Raw genomic sequence first — 18,489 nt, forward strand, 5'->3', positions numbered from 1 at the left:
CGGATTGTCAGCGCCAACGAACACGACTTCGAACATGGTTGTCGAGACACTCATCCACGAAAGGTACCAACTCATCAGCAACGGGATTAGTTCTCGGACCGGGTGAAGCGACGAGCGCTGACCTTCACCTTTGCCTCATGACCAAAGCGGACGAACTCAACTATCATCCAATCCACCCAAGTGTATCATCAACCCAAAAGGGACAACGCGACATGGCAATTGTTATTATCACACGTAAAACGAACATGATCGATTCAAGGTGGCAAATTTTTTGTGATCGGATTGTCAGCGCCAACGAACACGACTTCGAACATGGTTGTCGAGACACTCATCCACGAAAGGTACCAACTCATCAGCAACGGGCATCTGCCAGAGCCGAAGAAAGGCGGCCTAGTCGGCATTCTCTGTCCAGAATGCCGAACACCTCTCCGTTTTCACTCGGCCAAAGAAGATGCATGGCTCATTCATGTCGGCTGCCTTCAATCTTTCTCTCATCTCTCACGGGTGCAAACTAACCGTTGTTTTCCCCTTCGCCAGTGTCCACAACGCCCAAAGAATCGACACAACTGGCGTACGTGGCGATGTGATCAATACAATCACGAACGGGCCTTGATCAACGCCGGAGCCGCCCGACCCATCCTCTCGACTGCAGCCGACTGGGGCCCCCGAATATCACCCTCTGGGGTCATCCTTCCTCCAAAACGGATTGATGCAGACATTGATCCCAGTCTCAATCTACCACACCCTATTCGCGATGACCATCCGTTCTTGGGGCGAGTTGAACAGCAATTCATGCCCTTCGCAAACCAAGTCGACTCACTTGCCGGACCCCACTGAACCAAAGTCACTTACCCGTGTCAGCGAACCTCACGTGGGCCAGTGGCCCGAACTCACCGGACGACAGGCAACAAAGGGTGTCCCCATCAGTACTGTCAAGCGGTTTGTTTAGTTGTTACTCATATCATCATCAAAAAAATGAAATCTGTTGAACAATTTATCCCCACTATCTGTAATAGTGTTGCCTCGAATACGGTTTAGGCCCGTGTCCCAAGCACCCCCGTCGCGACCAACCTGCTGCAGTCGTAATTCAAACAGCTCTCCAGCTCCCTACTGCGAGCACATCCACTCACGCACCAGCACCACCACCTCCTGCTAGGCCAACACCTTTCCAGCTGCCCACACCGAGCTCGTCTGCTTTAGCCCCTCATGCTAGGCCACCTTGTCTCCATCAGTGGGCTCAAAGTGTTAACTCACTGGGACACCGCCTGGGTCCGGAGGCGGTGTCAGCCATCCAAATCGACCGACGCAAACGTTACGAAGAGTTAGAACGGGCCAAAGCGGACAAATACGACGAGAAGAAAGTCGTAACTATATACTTGTGGCTTGATGTGTGTTGGGTCAATTCCTATTACATACTCCAATAGCTTTTACTGACCAACTACCACAATCGCTATAGGCAGTAGAACCAAAGGTTATATCTGCCCATATGGATCAATGGCCTAAAGGAAGGCTGGACGAATCGCCGCTACTTATCCAAGCTTGCACGAAGAAATTCGGAGTAAGTTGGAACCGCGCTCTTTGTATTTGGGATGGAAAGATCAACACTTGGGTCAGTTCTAATCTATAACTGATTGATTATAAGGGCTCGTTTATTTAACGCAAAAAACGCTCACATCCTTTGGATTTTCAGCGCGAGACCATGGTGAATCTGCCGCATAGATTCCCTGCCCATCCAAACGAGATTGTAGTTCGGTCGCCAAATGTTGATCCCCGGACACCTGGCCTGCCAACGTCCAAGGCCAACTCATCAAACAGCACAGGCCACTACCATCAGGGAGCTCTCACACCTCTCCCACCAAACTCGTCACCTGATTCTGAACCCGATGTGATCGTTGTAAACGGGAACAGTACCCATCCCCTTCAACGTCTTAAACGTGAGGTCTCTGCGCAGCCCACCAAACCCAAATCGACCACAGTTCCTGAATCCAATGATTCAGGAACTGACGATCACATGGATTCCGATTCAGATTCCGACCTACCCGAATTCAATCCATTTGATGATCGGTCACACCCAGCCGAACCTTCACAATCCGGAACAGCTGACCAAGCTAAAGAAATAGTCAGTCCAGGGTACCCACATGATAACACCATTGAGACTGATTTTGTTAAATGGTGTGCAACAGATAGTTAACACACCAACACCATCTCCTGTGTTGACCAATCCAAACGCCCCCCCTCAAGAAAAAAGGGTGGCCGTCGTCCACTATACTTATATCAGATCTTCTTGCGTGCTTTAAGGATTGTGAGACTCGCCCTGCTCCGGAGGCATGGAATCTAGCATTTGGCTACGAGTGGCGTTATGCTAGTTCCACAATGTATAGGTACAAGAAATGGATCGAAGAAGTAGAATATGAGCGATTTAGAGAAGAATACATTGACTCTCCGCGTGCAAATGTGGGTGCAGCACGAATCCGCTTCAAGGAGGAATTCAAAACGGTTGCAAACCTCTGAATGAAAATGATGTACACCCTGTTGGCTTCATGATTATACTTAATATCAAAACTATAAAGCAATCAGTATATAACTTTCACATGCAATCCATCACGTTTGGAGGACATTGTCCCTCCTTGTTGACTGTGTTTCTAAACTGAAGGTTACACGGTTTCAAACCTTTGAGGACCCTGTCCCAAAAAAATTTATATGTTGACAAAACACGAGGAAGTCCATCAAATTCCTCACGTTTTCAACACATTCTTAGAAGTGGAGACCCTTAGATGATTTGACCCTGCCTACACCTACACGTCTCAAACATCATTCTTGTGGTGGTGTTCATCTCAGAATGTACAAATATCAGCTGTTCCCTTGCGATGATGGTTGGTGAGCAAGCGCACCAACCATCACCATCATGGCTACTCCGGATCTTACCGCAACCATCAATGCCATACTCACAACCACTAGCGATGTACTACTTCCCATTTTCTTCAATTGTTTACCTTTTGACACCTCTTTTTCCTAACGTTTCCCTTACTTCCTTCCTCAGACGACTTTATTGCGCGCCATCTTGGCCGATGGCGGCGTAGCTTGGCACAAGACCGACGCAGTGCTCATTTTGAACGGTGTCGGAGGGCAGCACGTAACCTGGCCACTCAAAGCTTTCGGTTACCTCATGGCCAATGACGTACTCACCTGGGATTGGACCTATAATATACATGGTGATTTTGGTCAAGATTCCGAAAGCGGCAATGCTTTTATCAAGCACAGCAGCCTTACTCAAAGTTTGGTAGCAACTGTCGCTCCTCAACCTCAAGAACTCGCGGGCAAAGCGATGATCAGTGGAATAGGCAAGGTTGTTAAAGTTAACATTGACCTGACCAAAGAAGACGACGGAGTATGGCACCTTACCGTTCATGCTGAACATGAGGTGTTTGACCCGGAAGTGAGTGCACCCCTGCCTGAGGTGTATATTGAATGCCACGCTGATCTCATTCTTGACTCCGGCAAGAAAAAAGAAGCAATTCGAGATCATTTATCGCTTCGGAAATTTCTCTCCTGAGTTATCCGAAATGAAGGACATCCAATTGGATTCTCTGATGTATTTTCAAGGTACTGTCCATTCAAAAGATGAGGAGTCTAAACATATCATTGTCCAGGTGTGTACTCTCATTTATAGGATCTCTATATGATAGAGAATTGACTTACTTTTCATCCAAAAATGTCTATCAGGTATTACACCATACTGTCGTATTAGTATAAAAAGGAGCAGTGGCTTAAGGCAGTGATGATGAGATAACTTGTATCTACTTGCGTGAAACACCCATCACATTACATTCTTTTCAAGCGATGAAATGCAATTGATACATTTTACATTTTCATAACTTCATTTTTACAGAAGCTGCTCAGCTCTAGTGAAAATGAAAGAAATGTTTATACTTTGAAACATGTCATCAACTTGTATTTTCGTGTTTTCGTTTTGCAAAAGCAACAAAAAGCAACAGAGAAATTACAGAGTAAACATAAAGATTGTTATGTCGTTAAGATGATCAAAATTGATTCTCAGTTCAGTTCAGACAAACACTCCATCTAAATATTACCAATTCCCAAAAACTCCATCCCCGGGCGTTTGCTCAATTTCTTTGTGAGCCACATGTTCCTCAAATAAACCATCTCTTCCAGAAAAAAATTATATCGAAGGGAGTGCATGTTACGGCACATTGACGCAAAACCTCCGTACCAAATGTTTGTAAGCTCGGCAGCAGAAGCGTTGAATATCCACTGTCCATTTTCTTGTATATCCGGGAAGAGTTTCGGGTCGGTGAAGAGCTTGCAGAATTGGTCACTTTCGGCGTGGGAACGGTGGTGGAAAGGATCAACCGGTATGACAGTTCCTTGGAAGCGTTGTGTTTCCCCAGATCCGTGGTATATATGTTCGGTGAGTCGACAAGCGTTGTCGTAAAACACTACCTCCGGCATACCTTGAGGAAAGGTATCCTCCAGGAAATGCTGCATGAAGAATGAATGAAGATTCATTAGTCATTAGCAATGTCGAACCAAACCAAGAAATAGCTCAAACCTCACCTTCACTGCACTTACAGACTCTGCGTGATAGAATGTTTTACGTGCTAAAATAATTCCGCAACACCCGACTACGAGTTGGTCGTTGTGTGTCCGACACCTTGAAGTTACCAATTTCTTTCCTTGGCCACCATCACGGGCGCCCTCATGGGCTCGATTCGACTCGTCAGCTTCGCGTACTCCTTCCAAGTCAATGAACTCGCCAGTTTCGGCGTCCAGGTGGACTGTTGGATCAGAGGGCAAATTGGATCCAGGGCGATTCAGGATAGCGGAGAGTGAAAAGTTCGATTTAACTCGTTCGGTGAATTTGGCCCATGCTTCTATGTGGGATGCATCGCCGCAAGTTTTTGAGTCTGAAAGCGAATCACTCCGGCACGGCTGTACGTGGCAACGATTCCCCAGACTCTTTTTGTGATAGGCACAAAAACGATCGTTAATATTTTCTAGTCGATTGGTGCAAGGGCCTTCAGGTGGAGGATTGCCAGAAGCGGTGACCAGCTCTGTGAGCTGTTCCGTGGAAGCGCTGCAGCGCCAGTGACCGATGGTCAATCCATTGGTAACCACGGCTCGGATTCCTGAATCAAATCAAAGATTAATGATTTTGGATTTGGGTATCTATCCATGGAAATATGGTATGCACCAGTACGCCAGTACATACCTATCAAAAGTTCTTCCCCTGTCTCAGGATCGACACCACCGGATTTGACGCGTACACATGAGCTGCAGTAGTGATCTCGAAACCGTGTCCCTTCAACATCGAGTCTGTCCAGGTGAGAGTCAATCGCCTCTTCAAAACGCACATTGTCGGTGCCGCTTGCAGGAACTGAAAGTTGCATATGTCGCCGATCCTCGTGAGCTATCAATGCGCGCAGTTCGAGACCGTCAAAGCACACAGCCTCCGACATGGCGGGTCCGAATCCCTGTTTTGGATCAAACACGGGAACAGACGAATCTTCCACATACATCTTGTTGTACCAATTGGTCAAGTTGAAGTGACTAACACTGAAATGACAATCACTTCAGCTTGATGGTACGGGAAAGCAGACTGTCATTGATGAACTGACTGAGCGAGCATCTGAATCACACGGAACAGGTGGGCTAAACGGTTTGTGATGTAATAGTGACAGTGAACATGGAGTATCTCCTTGTCACGTCCCATCTCCGGAGTGTAATAGTGTCGGATCTGACTGTGGGTGTAATAGCTCGGCCAATATGAGGCTCCACACCCTGTTGTATATACGATAGTCAGCTGCTGCGATTTTGTTAAATGGATTCATGGATAAATAGAACGGATCCTTCACCTGGGCAATCCAAGATGATGGTCTGAACTGGATGCACACCATCCGTGTCATAAAGGTACCCGTTAAGCCGGCTATGAACGTGTAAATTGTGGGTTTTCGGGCAAACAACACATTGTGAAACAGGAGCGCGTAAGAAAAGTTCAGGAAGTTTCGTTTTCAAGTTGGGATCGAGTCCCAAGGTCCTGATGGTGGCCACAGGGTCGAATCGTGTTGAGGGTAAGTACGGAAAGCATAAGGTCCATAGATCATTGATTAGGTGTTCGGGAAACTTGGGTGAGAGGGCAGTGGTGAAGAAAGATATTACTGTTGGTCGGTTGGGAGGTGGTGGCTTTGGAGTGAGACGCAAGGCGGCTCCAGCGCGATGTTGCACCTCGGAGGCTAGGGAGATAAACTGAATGAAATCGTCCAAGGTGAGTGTTGCGCTGAGATGTGGACTGGTGGCGGAGATGTTGGCTACAAAGTCGTGGAGTAGCATTGCAGGATGATTTCAGAGTGAGTGTTGACATTAGGCATGCGATCGGCAGAAGGTAAGAGGTAAGGATATGGGGGAGATGGGTAGAGGGCGACGTGCTATCACACGCCTGTCGAAGGGTGTGTTAGATGAAGGACAGGGGCGGTGACACACCAATCACGGACAACAGGGACGCTTACCCTATGTCGAAAACTTGTAAGTCATAATTGATGTGGCCGGTTATGTGGTGAGTATTACGTACGCGCAAACCCATATACTCATGGGTTACGACCGGTTTTTCCCAGAGTCCCAGAGTCCCAGAGGAGTCTCAGGCTACCCCCAGATCCTCTAGGCTACCGCACACTCTGGGTCTTGAGAGTACATTGAAATTCATTCATGTATATCTCAGCCATGCACTGCTACATACACATCTATCCTTCTCCAGGTCTTCCGCACCTTGGAAGTTGGCGGCACCACAATCTGCGCTACACTTTAAACATTAATTACATAAGACACTCACATACACTGTGTGTCACCACTGGTGTTCCTCTTGAAGATAGGAATGTACTGTCCTTTTCAGCTACATCTTGAGACTTTTGATCTCAAGCCAAATCTGCCAGATAATTGAATTCCAATTGAAGTGTTCTACTAATAATATTCTGGTGAACAAAAAGAAGAATGTGAGTATCCATTTGCCATTTATTGAAGGGGCAGAAGTATCAATGAACTCATGTGGAATATGAACCACTGAAACCATCATTATCTTGATCAGCTTTTGCTTTACCCAGTTTACGGTTGTTCACAAAACTAAGGGATTCAAGTAGGCTATCTTCCAACCAATCTGGATGTTAATTCAATTCATCTAATCCCTTTTGCTCACCACCAACAAAGTTCCTTGGGGTGGAAAATCTGAGGTATCCTCAGATGGCAATAGCCTTGGGCACAGTGTCTGAGGAATTGATTCAAGGCAATCTTTGTGGGCAAAGAAACCCTTGCATTAATTCCATGGACCCACAGTCCAAAGCAATCTATATCCAAGGATACCCTGGATTTTACAATCCAAGGTATTTTTACTGGCAGTGACTAATCATATCAAAACTTGCAATGATCAACTTACAGTATCAAATAGTCAAGAGTCAAGTATCTATATCAATAGATTTATCAAGATTAAGTCAATTTCTATCAGTAAGATGATAGCCCAAAGAAAGTCCACCCAAGACCCTTATATTGGTTTCAAAGACATTGAAATCCCCATCAGTATCAAATCTTATCCCATTCTTGATGTACTCTCTTGGTCAAGCATTTATTTTGCAAAATTTATTCTTCTGAAATCAGTCTCCCTATCATTTAATGAACTCATAATTACTTCCAAAACTTGTTTTTGTTGTTTTAAAATAATTGGATCTCTTGTTCAACAAAAATAGCTAGAATATATAAAACTTTCATAAAAACTTCAAAAGTCAAAGACTCAATTTGTACTGAAATATTCCTTGATCATTCAAATATCAATCAGTTGTTGAGGCAAAAGAAATAAAAGAGAGATGTATAAGTGTTTGGTTTTTTGAATATGAAAAATCTGATTCTGGAAGGTACATGATCTTGAGGTCACAAAGATGGGAAATATGTGAAAACCAATAGAAGATCACTGAAATTTTGTAAAGTAATTTGTTGCTCAGATTTCAAACTATCCCACCTCATCAAAGCTGATTGATTGGATTTTTCTGATTTGATCTTCATGTTATCCTCACATGTCTATCAATATAAGATCTCATTTCAAGAATAAGTTTTGTAACAAACAAATCACTTCATGTAAAACTGTATGAAGAATTGTTTGCAAAGTAACAAAAAGATATATTGAAGTAAAAGAAGAGGGTTTGTTGTGTAAATGAAAAAAGGAAGAAGAAAAGGCAGAACTTACCCAGATGATTCAGGTTGTTTGATAGTGCACTCATCTTTATTCTTTACTCAATGATGTTCATCTAATAATGACCTTAATTCAAATCCTTCTTGTTTTTCTTTGATCTAAAATCATCGTCAGGGATTCGAAGAGACACAAAGATACTCAAAAAAAGAAAGAAAACCCTTGAACAGAATTACATTAAGATCAAGATCTTCAACATATTTTCAAAGTTTTTTAGACAAAATTGAATAAACCTACACCTTGAAATGAATCTACACAAATGAATCAGTTTCAATCGACTTTGTCAAAATAGGTAAAGCTTGAAAGGGTTATAACTGGGCCAAGTATTTTGAATGTGGTGAAGAAGAAGTGGAAGTAAGATTGGCAGTTTTATTGTCATTTTCATTCCCGAATTTGTTTCGTTCAATGATCGAAAGTCGTGGTGAATATTTAAAATTTGAAGTCAAACGATAAGGTGAGAATAAAGTAGATTGTATTGGATGTCGATGATTTCGTGAAGAAGATGAGAAGAAAGGGATTGAATCGGATTCTGATGAGTATATGAAAAATTGGGTGTATCTTCATCCGAGCATCGTCAGAAGGAGTACAGTCATATTGTGTCAAGCAGTGTTTCAAATCCATTTGCCTCAAGAACTCAGGGCCTCATTTGATGCCGTGGCGTGTAAGCGTACCACGGAATTCGTTATTTCTGCAATCACTACATGACTCCAAATGTTCTTTTGTGAACTCGGCATTGTGAAATCGACCTTCAAAGACTAACAGAGCTCGTCCTAGCTTCGCAAAGGGTTTGGGTGGTTTTGCGGATGATTGCGGACAAAGTAGGAGTGACCTACGAATGGTTCTGGATCCTTTGAGCTGGCCAGTACAGCTCGCGAGGGACTCGTTAAGTTTGGGTCTGGGTGGTTCCACAGACAAAGCGAGGTTAACTGAGAGCCTTGCGGATCAACCCAGGATCCTTGGTTGGCTATTGAGTGCAGCATGGAATGAGGATGAGGTAATGGGGTTCGGCCATGGCATACGAAACACTGCTTGGTTGTCAAGCCTCGTGCCTTTATATTATAGATTTAAGTTTTTTTTATAATTTGATCAATTGAAATAATCATAACACTATATTTGACAAAATTAGTGTTTTGTTTTTGTTTTTATGAGTTTTTATAGAATTGTGCATTCTATGAAAACCCCAAGGATCAGATGGGTTTTTTAGATGGGTTGAAATTGGCTAGATCTAATCACGTGTTTGAAAAAAATTGTTGGGTTTGACATAGACTCAACTAACCCTTCCTCACCAACACAACACATCCAGTTGAACAAAACACTCCCATGATAATATGTGAGTGATATCCAATATTATTGTCTGATTTGTTGTTGTTGCCATTATCATTGTCTTCCTCATTGGAATCATGAAGGACACCATCATTAAGCATGCAATTAAATTTGGATGGAAAGTTGAGGTAGTGGGTGAAGTCATGGTTGAGTTAGATGCAAGAAGAGAGATGTGAAATAAAATAAGGTATCAAGATATGGTATGAGCTTGCTGTGGGCTGAGAGTCTAGTCATACTTTAGGATGGGACAGGACACTCAAACCTTTCTAGGACAACAAAAAAACTGCATATGTTCAAATTTTATACATACTACATAGTACAGTGGATCAAGCCAAGAATGTGTAAGAATATTTCCAAAGACCCAAATCCCACAATTGTGTCTTTGATTTGGAGTTAACAAGATCTAAGCTCCAAATGAAAGACTGGGTACACAGTCTTAGCTGTAGTGTGGAGCCAAGCTACATGTACCATGGGAGGGTTTTGTGCCCAAAAATGGCCAGACAGATCCCAGAAAAGTTGGGCTGTACATATTAGCCTGTTGATTGCCTGAAAGCAGTGCCTGACACTGCAGGGATGATGTATCTTTTCATGATGAAAAATGATTGACAAAAGATTGTTTCTGAAATTGAGAGTTCAGTTTTGGTCTAAACTTCAGAAAAAAAATCTAGGGAGACACACAATGCCCTTTGTCCTGCAGCATTTTTTTGCAATTACTTGAGGCATTTTACTCAGTATTAACTCCGTAAGAAATTTCTGATCTTTTTGATAACTTGCAGGAGCTCAAGTCACTTATTTTAATTCTCTGTCAAATTTGTCCTACCAGAATAAAGGTTGCTTTGAAAGATTTCTGGGCACATCAGACTAGCCTCAGGAATGTAAGCTTTGGATCTTTAGTTCTCCAAGATGTCCTCCACTTACCCAAATTGACTGGGAATCTGATTCCAATTTGCCAGATCTGTGATAATGGGTATTGTGTGTCATTCAACATAAATATTGGCACTATCACTGACTAATCAGGCATTGAAGTCTTACAACTGAGTTGAAGCTCAACAACCAATAGCCTCTGGCTGCCTGAATGTGCTATCAATTATCCTTTGGTTTTGTTTTCATACACCAATCAATAAAAGCTTGCTATGACATGGCATCAGCATTTAGGACATTCACATCCTGAAGGTGTTATTCAGTTTCTTTGTTGACAAAAAATCCTTTTACTTTCTGAGCAACATTTTGTTGCTTGTGATTCCTGCTCAATGCAAAAGCTTACTCATTCTCCAGCCACATCTTCTTTCCACCAATCACCACAATCATTCAACCTTGTACATAGTGAACTTCTTGGTCTTATATCTCCTGTCTCCAAATCTGCAATGAAATATGGCCTTTTTTTTATTATCATTCCCGTTATACTAGTCTTTATCTTCTGAAATCAAAAGATCAAACATTTTCTGATTTCAAACAGTATCAATCATTGATGGAGAAGAAGTATGGCAACAAGATCATGAGACTTAAATCTGATTGTGGAGGAGAGTATTTTTGAAAGAATTCAAGAATTTTCTTAAGGAGGAAGGGATTGAAGAAGTGAAAGGTCCAGCAAATATGGCCAATTCAGTTTTGGGACATTATTTTCAAACACCACTAGGAAAGACTTGTGCTCAACTTCTTGAGAGCGGTCTTCCTCTATCTCTTTGGGGGGATGAGTGACATATTGCTCAATTCAGATCAATTGCTCATCTTATGTGACCCTCCAAAAAAATCCCCAATTGAAAATTTGAGTCACTGCTTCCAAATCCTGGTCACACTCATCTGTTTGATGTGGACATTCCAAAACCATTTGGATGCTTATGCTTTGCTATGGATTGTAAATGCACATCCAAAGTTTCTCCAGTAGCAAGACAGTTTGTTTGTGTTGATATTGAAGACAGTGCCTGTGCATCACAGTTTTGGGAAAAGCAAAGAAGTAGTATTTTCATTACTGGTGAGGTTGCTTATTGAGAGGATGTATTCACATATCATCATCCTACTCTATTTCCAGATGTGGTCCACGACTTAATCACCCCCAAATACACTGATCAACTTGTTGGAAGCAATCCTCCCCCTTCAAATCCTGACAACATACCATTGAGCAAGTCTAATCAATGAGAACAAGCTCCTTTGCCAACAGCAGAGGTCATTGAGTCACAGCCTCAGTCTTTTCATCCCAAGGTCCTCATCCCACTTTCTGCATCCATACATTATCTGCAAAGGGACAATGGTACATTAAATGTTGATGGATCATTCCAGGTAAAGAATATGCTGATAGCAATGAAACTAATTAATTGAAGGCATTAACAAATTCTCCTGATCTTTTTATTTTCATCAGTCTGGGTGATTGATTGATGATCTAACTGCTTGGAATATGTAAAGGAACTTTCTGAAATTTTTGATGAAGGCTTATTGGGTCTTTTTCTACTCTATTTTTCTGTTTGATTTAGCAAAGTGAAGGGGAAGAGTGGAGGGTGTGACATTACTGTATGATAGGTTTTTCCATTATTTTGTTTTTTATTGTATATTTGAATTAAACACAAACGTTAAAAAATGGACAAAACGTCCTGAAACTACTCCTTTTATGTATCATCAGAATCATTTTACTCTGATAAATTTGCCTAAATCAGCTTGCCAGTATCAAGGTACCCTATGCTTCCAAAGTGAAGTATTTGATCAAGTATACCCCGGGCAAATTTTCCGTTTCTAGAAATTTGGACAGTCAAAATTCACTCAATACACAAGGTTTCCGTTGGGAAGTTGCACACAACATGACAGATAACATTTGCCTGTGTCCAAGTGGTGTGGTGTCAAAAGAACTATAGCTTCAATCAACCAAAAGTGCTCAAACCCACAAGAACTTCAACAGCTTTTATTCCCAATACTTTGGCCCAAAGCCATCATCAGGTACATCCATCAAGGCACAACCTTTGTTGTCACATCCATTTTTATAAATTGTGTTCCCGGCCTGTTGAAATCATGTGAGGGTTTGTTCTTCCTTAGTAATGGTATATTCAAATAAGTAAGGTAAAACTGACCCAGTTATATTCCTGTCCATTCATCTTGAAAGCAAAAAAGTATACCAGTCCAAAAATTGCAATACCAGCGGGTATTGCAGATGCTAGCACTACGGCATATTTTGCTATCAATTTTGAATCAGAAATCTATCCCATCACTATATCTTTCCTTGTGTTTCAGGTATAAGACTTGTTGCGACTTACCATACCAAAGCATGTACCATCTCTTCAGGTACCCTTGGAAAAACAAGGATAATATAAAAGTGGGGCTAAAATCAACACAAGGGTGAAATCAAAGATTAGTAATTAAAAATCACAATGCTTCCAAGTCTTTGCTTTTTCGAATTTATCAAACTTACGTTATGTATGCAAGATTGAGAGCCGGAAAGTAAAAACACCCAGACAGGATCACAGGCTATCATGATATGTCATGTAAGGATACTGGCAAGCTATTGATACAAGATAATTATGGTCAGAAGACTCACTATTTGCACGTATCGCCAACTAGAGTGGGGCCATCTTTTGGCGGCGATCCAGGGTAGAAAAGGAAGGATGGCTCCAATCCTGGATAGATAGATTTACTTTCACTAAACTGAAACCCTTAAAACACGTCAAGTTCATCACTTACAAGAATCCGTAGAGACACCCTTTGTAAAGTGCTCCTGGCTGGCTGAACAATCGGGCTGGACCTACAGCACCATACATGATTGAAGAGCTAGCCCCCCCAAAAAACTAGGTATCAGATGATGAGAGATAAGAGGTTCTGAAAGGTGTGTAGAGCGAATGGAATTGATACCTGAAAAACTGAGAATACGCTAAAATGCTCAAAGGTCAAGATCACAGTCAGTGTGTGTTCCAAACGTTAATCAGATGAGCTTACTTCGACAAATGAGATGTTGCGGCTGATTGCGTTCGCAAAGATCAGGGAATGTTGTGATTTGCCAGTCAAGGACTGAGTAATCCAAAGAAGTCAGAAACAAAATCAAACTTTTGAGGTATGATAGACGTGAGCTCAACAAACCACCAATGGAGATCAATGAGTGAAGGACAGTTGCAATTATTTGACAAACAAAAACCGCTTGAGGAGGTATCTGAAAGTCGAAATCATTGGTAATTTGTTGAAAGCCAACCCGATAAACTAAATAATGCAGCTAACCTTCATATAATGAGCAAACTAAGAGAGTATAATCCATCAATTGATTGTAAGTTTCTAAAATCAGGAAGAACGCACCTACTTTCATATCTGCCGATATTATAAGAGCTTTTGTTACGGTAAAGTGACTGTACGTTTTGAAGAGCATATTGCAGAGGGGTCTATCTCAAGAACCCAATCATCAGCCAGAGAGACTTTTTTGTCTACCTTGACGAATATACTCACCGACCAGCAAAAGCGTATCCACCCACCAGCTCACCCAGAACCTGAAACAAATCTAATCAGCAATCAAGCCTTATTTTCTAGTCATGTATAAGGTCTAACATTGAGGGGTACTTGAACATAGGCAACTGCTCGCACTGTGAAATGAGATACAAATTTACATGAGATTTGTGATTGAATTCTCATGTTTTGAAAAAAAAATGACACACTTATCCCTGCAGGAATAATGAACAGAAGAGAGATAGTAAGGCAGACAAACTGTTAGCAGATACGTAGCATGGTTAGAAATCTGATCACAACATATTTTACTACTAGACAAGATACGGAACGTACGAGACCCCACATAGCCAACTGAGTCTGGCTTAAAAAAGAAGCAGACATTCTGTCAGAAGAGGCGATTCGATATATGGAGGAAAATTTTCAAGCTTACTAGATTTCATTCATGAAGATTGCAAGAATGATAGAAAAAATGCCAATGACGACGAACCAAGAATTAGGCACTAAAGTGATCACACAAACCACGTAAGCCTCAGTGTTCTAGAGCTGATATTCATACATGCACTTTGATACTTGCCTCCTGGATAAGCTGTCATGAGTCGGTAGTGAATATCTGTGGCATGGTAGAGCTCTCCTGAGTTACACTGCCTGTTGCTCTTGAAACTAGGTGTCCACGATGCTATATAGTGAGAGATCCCTCCAACAAGATGTTTTCTGTAGTAAATCATAGAATATACAATTACGCTACTATAAAGGGCAAGGTTACAAGTGTAACTAGGTTTTCGATTCGGGTTTTGAGGTCTCCATGAGCTGATCGCCAAAAACGTGCAAGATTGATGTAGCAGGTCTTGCTTACAATACAATCAAAGCGGCCGACATGAAAGGTAGGCTATATGATTTGTACTTGGTCTGAATGAGATGTGATCGAAGTCAGATATAAAGGACTAAGAGAAATTTTAGTCGCTTGAATAAACGTACCTGATCAAATCTACCAAGTTGATCAAGGACTCTGCTTGCATTGTAATGATTTCTAGATAGGATGACATCACTTATCAGTTTGCACCTTCGTATCTGCACTAAAAATTCCTCTGCTCACGTACCCATGTCTATCGTACAGACCTATAATGGTACAGGGAAGGAAGATGAGATATATATCAATATCGCCCTTTTGATGTGATCACGAATAAAACAAATCCCACCGCCACTATTGATAGGTATATATGCTATAAAGAGGAAATTTTTGAAGTATATCACACAGATAGCCACCAGGGCGCCCAATGCACCTATATACTCATTGCTCTGATAAAACAAGATATCAGAATGCATCAAGAACAGATATGTACTGAAAAGAACGCACTATAGACCACAATGGAGTGAAAATAGGACCTTGCATCATAAAGTTCCAGTCTAAGGTAGGCATCGGATTGAGACCCAGGCCGGTTACTGTTCCAGTGATTAGGGCTAGCTTGACGTTATTCGGGTCAATCCAGGTTGTCCAGCTGCGCGGCAGTTTTGTCAGTACGACTACTGACACTATCTCAGAATACGGAATGAAGGGTTTGCACCCACTTGAAAAATGAGAGACTCTCGAAGAATACACCCGGCAGGATAAAGTCTGAGTATAGGTATGGATATCATCATCTTGAGCTTGTGGTAGTAAAGTATACATTCTTGAAGCAACTCACAAATCCCGGAAGCAATCTGTGGAATGAGAAATGTCAGTATTAAACACATTTGAATCGCAGATCAGCCAACTCACTGCGCATATGATGAGGAATCTCGTTTGTGTTATCTTCCAGCCGCGTATAGGTGGTAAATGGTCTTTGCCATGTAACGCTCGTAGAACAGTGATTTGAGGAAGGACCTCCCACCAAACCTGCATTCATATCATGTGAGACCGGAAACTGATTCGGAGAGCTTCAGAGACCTCTTACCATTTCGCGATGATGGATCAGGAAGCTGATGGAAATAAAGAGCAATTCAACAGAGTTCCAAAGGAAAAGACTGTAGAGTGTTAATCACTTCACCTTCTGGTTACCCCAGCCAAAGCAAATCCCATCAGTTGCGTACTTGTCACAAATGCAAGTTGGAAGCCAATCTTGGTCGAAAAACGTGTATCGTTGTAAAACGTTTTAGCTCTCAGTGCACCAATTACTCCTGTTGCCTGTTGTGTGGTTCGTGAGCTTTGGTAAAAATAAGGAATGCATGAGCATTTACACAGCTTACATAAGGTGAGGGAGAAGCATTGGCCATCTTGATATTATAGAGACCATAAACAGCCATGTTTGCAGTATGAGCATTGACTCCCGTGCCATCAGAACATTCAAAAATAACACTCAACGATACTGATCAAGACGTGTTCTTTGATACTATAGATTTACAAAGAAATCAATCTCAGGACGCATGAATCTATCACAATCGCGCAAAACGAACTGACTTGAATGGACCAGGATTGAAAGTGAATGATCGCTTGCCAAAATAGAAGACTCTGGTCGGTAAGACTTTGGCAAAGAAACCTTTGTGCAAGGAAAGAAATTAATTTTCATCACTTGATCCATAACACAAGCAGGATCAAAGAATCACACTGACGACCAATCGGATACGCCACTACTTGTACCACAGTATGGTCCAATACCATACCAGGGCTTCGGGCCAGGAAGAATTGATTGAAGGCGGCGGCCAGTGCTCCTAATGATAGTCCAATGATCCACATCCTGCCGTGGTACGTCGTGGATGCCAAATCATTTGGAAATGTGACAGTGAGATGGAAACGAAGACTTACCGAAAAGTCATGGCTGGAAGTGCAGTATCATCAAAAGCGTCCACACAAGCCCGGACCTGCAAATACAAACATCAGCCGTTGACCTGACTCTTTGCGCATGTTGTACTAGACGCGGAGCTCACCCACCTCAGCATAAGGAGAATTGTCTTCCACTAGCTTCAGATCCGCTTCAGTCGCTTTTGCGATGGCTACTACTTCTTGGTCCGGCAATCCGGGCTGAAGCGCTTTGGCTGCCTTGAGAAGAATCTCACTCGGATAATTGGGATCCCCCATCATGACATCCCTGATAGGAGATGAGGTTGAACATCATCAGCTAGAGCCCCATCAAGGTGTATAAATATAGCACTAAGATGTCGGATGGTGATGGCGACCAGATCACGAGAGAAGAAATGAACTCACTCGGTATCATCAACCACCTGACGCAAATATCGAATCACTCTATCCACATCTTCCCAATCGATCTTGGTCTCCTGTCCAGGTACTTGTTCGCTGTTTTCCATATTTTCTTTCGAATATGTACATACGAGGACTTGGTTTACTTCGAACGTTCATCCAGCAAAGCAAAACCAATCTCTCTGTACTGTACGTACTTAATCCCAAAATAAAATATCGATGTGAGTCTTGAAGGATATCAGGCCCGCTCACATTTATCGAAGAAGCACGTGCATACATCAAAGCACAGCCCTTGCACAGCCTTGCCTTTATCCCCTCACAGAAATGGCAATGTATCTAAAGATTGAATTACCATCCCGAAATATGTATATACTTTTCTGCTTCAAATTTTCTGGTTTCAAATCTGTATACCAATTTCTATGACTATAAAAAATTCGTTCCGTTCTTTCAAGTCTTTTGAAAGTAAAATTTCAAAATCCCATCCACATGAAAGGTTTGTATATCCTTCTTTCGAAAAAAACAATTATACTACACAAAGTTCTTCTGAAACTTTTCCACAAAGGTTCCAGAACAACTTTTCCACGAAGCCAGAAATCCAGAATACGTTCTGGCTTTCTGGACTTTGGGACATCCACCATCACAGCATGCCTGACAAGCTTCACCTCAAGTACCCCTTCAAGTAAATTTATCAACCACAAAACAATCCCACAACTTTTCTCAAATTACTTCATTCAACCCCAAGATTCATCTGAAGAAATCCGAATCACTATTAATCAACTAATTCAACTTTTTAACAATCATCTTTGAATTTAATCCATTTAATTCATAAACTTGCTCAACAATTAACATCATAAATTGACTTAGATAGATATTGATCTTGTTTAAGATACAAGAGCTTTTTTTGTATCATTGGATAGAACTTGTTCCTATCAATCTTTTGAATGTAATTGATTTAATTCTTCAACTGAGTCCGCAATTAACATCAGAGATCGATTCAAATCGATATCGATCTCGTTCAAGATCCAAGAGCTGATTCTATCTTTTTTGTACATATCATCAAATTGAACTTGTTCCTATCGATCTTTGAATGTGATCGATTTAATTCTTGAACTCGGTCCACAGTTATCATCGGAAATTGATTCAAATACATAGGTATCGATCTTGTTCAAGATTCAAAAGGTTATTTCAATCTTTTTGTGTATCATCGGATAGAACATTTTCCTATTGATCTTCAACAACAGCTAATCTCATTTGGATCATCGTCAGTTGAAGGATCAGACATTGATCTTGTTCAAAACGAGGATGTTCTTTCAAAAGATGTTCCTATCGATTTGTTTCT

General features: G+C 41.7%; 5 protein-coding genes across 5 annotated transcripts; 2 read left to right on the forward strand and 3 right to left on the reverse strand.

Moving 5' to 3' along the window:
* Window positions 1-312: 312 nt before the first annotated feature.
* Window positions 313-2,511, forward strand: MELLADRAFT_88968 (uncharacterized protein; the record flags this gene model as incomplete). Its single annotated transcript, XM_007404190.1, has 7 exons — window positions 313-468; window positions 538-810; window positions 862-939; window positions 1,017-1,388; window positions 1,457-1,609; window positions 1,691-2,119; window positions 2,242-2,511. The coding sequence occupies 7 exons, from the start codon at window positions 313-315 to the stop codon at window positions 2,509-2,511; spliced, it is 1,731 nt and encodes a 576-aa protein (XP_007404252.1).
* A 394-nt stretch (window positions 2,512-2,905) lies between these two features.
* MELLADRAFT_88969 (uncharacterized protein) lies at window positions 2,906-3,753 on the forward strand (the record flags this gene model as incomplete). The annotated part of the gene is made up of 4 exons (XM_007404191.1): window positions 2,906-2,962; window positions 3,041-3,436; window positions 3,510-3,650; window positions 3,724-3,753. The coding sequence occupies 4 exons, from the start codon at window positions 2,906-2,908 to the stop codon at window positions 3,751-3,753; spliced, it is 624 nt and encodes a 207-aa protein (XP_007404253.1).
* A 50-nt stretch (window positions 3,754-3,803) lies between these two features.
* Window positions 3,804-5,472, reverse strand: MELLADRAFT_70606 (uncharacterized protein; the record flags this gene model as incomplete). Its single annotated transcript, XM_007404780.1, has 3 exons — window positions 3,804-4,500; window positions 4,576-5,147; window positions 5,231-5,472. 3 exons carry the CDS (start codon window positions 5,406-5,408, stop codon window positions 4,081-4,083), a joined length of 1,170 nt encoding a protein of 389 aa, XP_007404842.1.
* A 646-nt stretch (window positions 5,473-6,118) lies between these two features.
* Window positions 6,119-6,379, reverse strand: MELLADRAFT_88970 (uncharacterized protein; the record flags this gene model as incomplete). The annotated part of the gene is made up of 1 exon (XM_007404779.1): window positions 6,119-6,379. One exon carries the CDS (start codon window positions 6,377-6,379, stop codon window positions 6,119-6,121), a length of 261 nt encoding a protein of 86 aa, XP_007404841.1.
* A 5,795-nt stretch (window positions 6,380-12,174) lies between these two features.
* On the reverse strand, window positions 12,175-17,326 carry MELLADRAFT_115025 (putative oligopeptide transporter; the record flags this gene model as incomplete). The annotated part of the gene is made up of 26 exons (XM_007404778.1): window positions 12,175-12,554; window positions 12,625-12,728; window positions 12,808-12,872; window positions 13,089-13,203; window positions 13,232-13,292; window positions 13,484-13,555; window positions 13,760-13,777; window positions 13,839-13,884; window positions 13,982-14,022; window positions 14,312-14,339; window positions 14,498-14,785; window positions 14,832-14,884; window positions 14,954-15,005; window positions 15,072-15,094; window positions 15,333-15,474; window positions 15,661-15,676; window positions 15,735-15,879; window positions 15,910-15,934; window positions 16,003-16,139; window positions 16,202-16,228; window positions 16,317-16,344; window positions 16,413-16,491; window positions 16,565-16,689; window positions 16,758-16,813; window positions 16,884-17,040; window positions 17,157-17,326. 26 exons carry the CDS (start codon window positions 17,255-17,257, stop codon window positions 12,459-12,461), a joined length of 2,100 nt encoding a protein of 699 aa, XP_007404840.1.
* Between the last annotated feature and the right edge of the window lie 1,163 nt (window positions 17,327-18,489).

This window comes from Melampsora larici-populina, assembly GCF_000204055.1.
Source record: "Melampsora larici-populina 98AG31 unplaced genomic scaffold MELLAscaffold_2, whole genome shotgun sequence".
Lineage (NCBI taxonomy): Eukaryota > Fungi > Basidiomycota > Pucciniomycetes > Pucciniales > Melampsoraceae > Melampsora > Melampsora laricis-populina.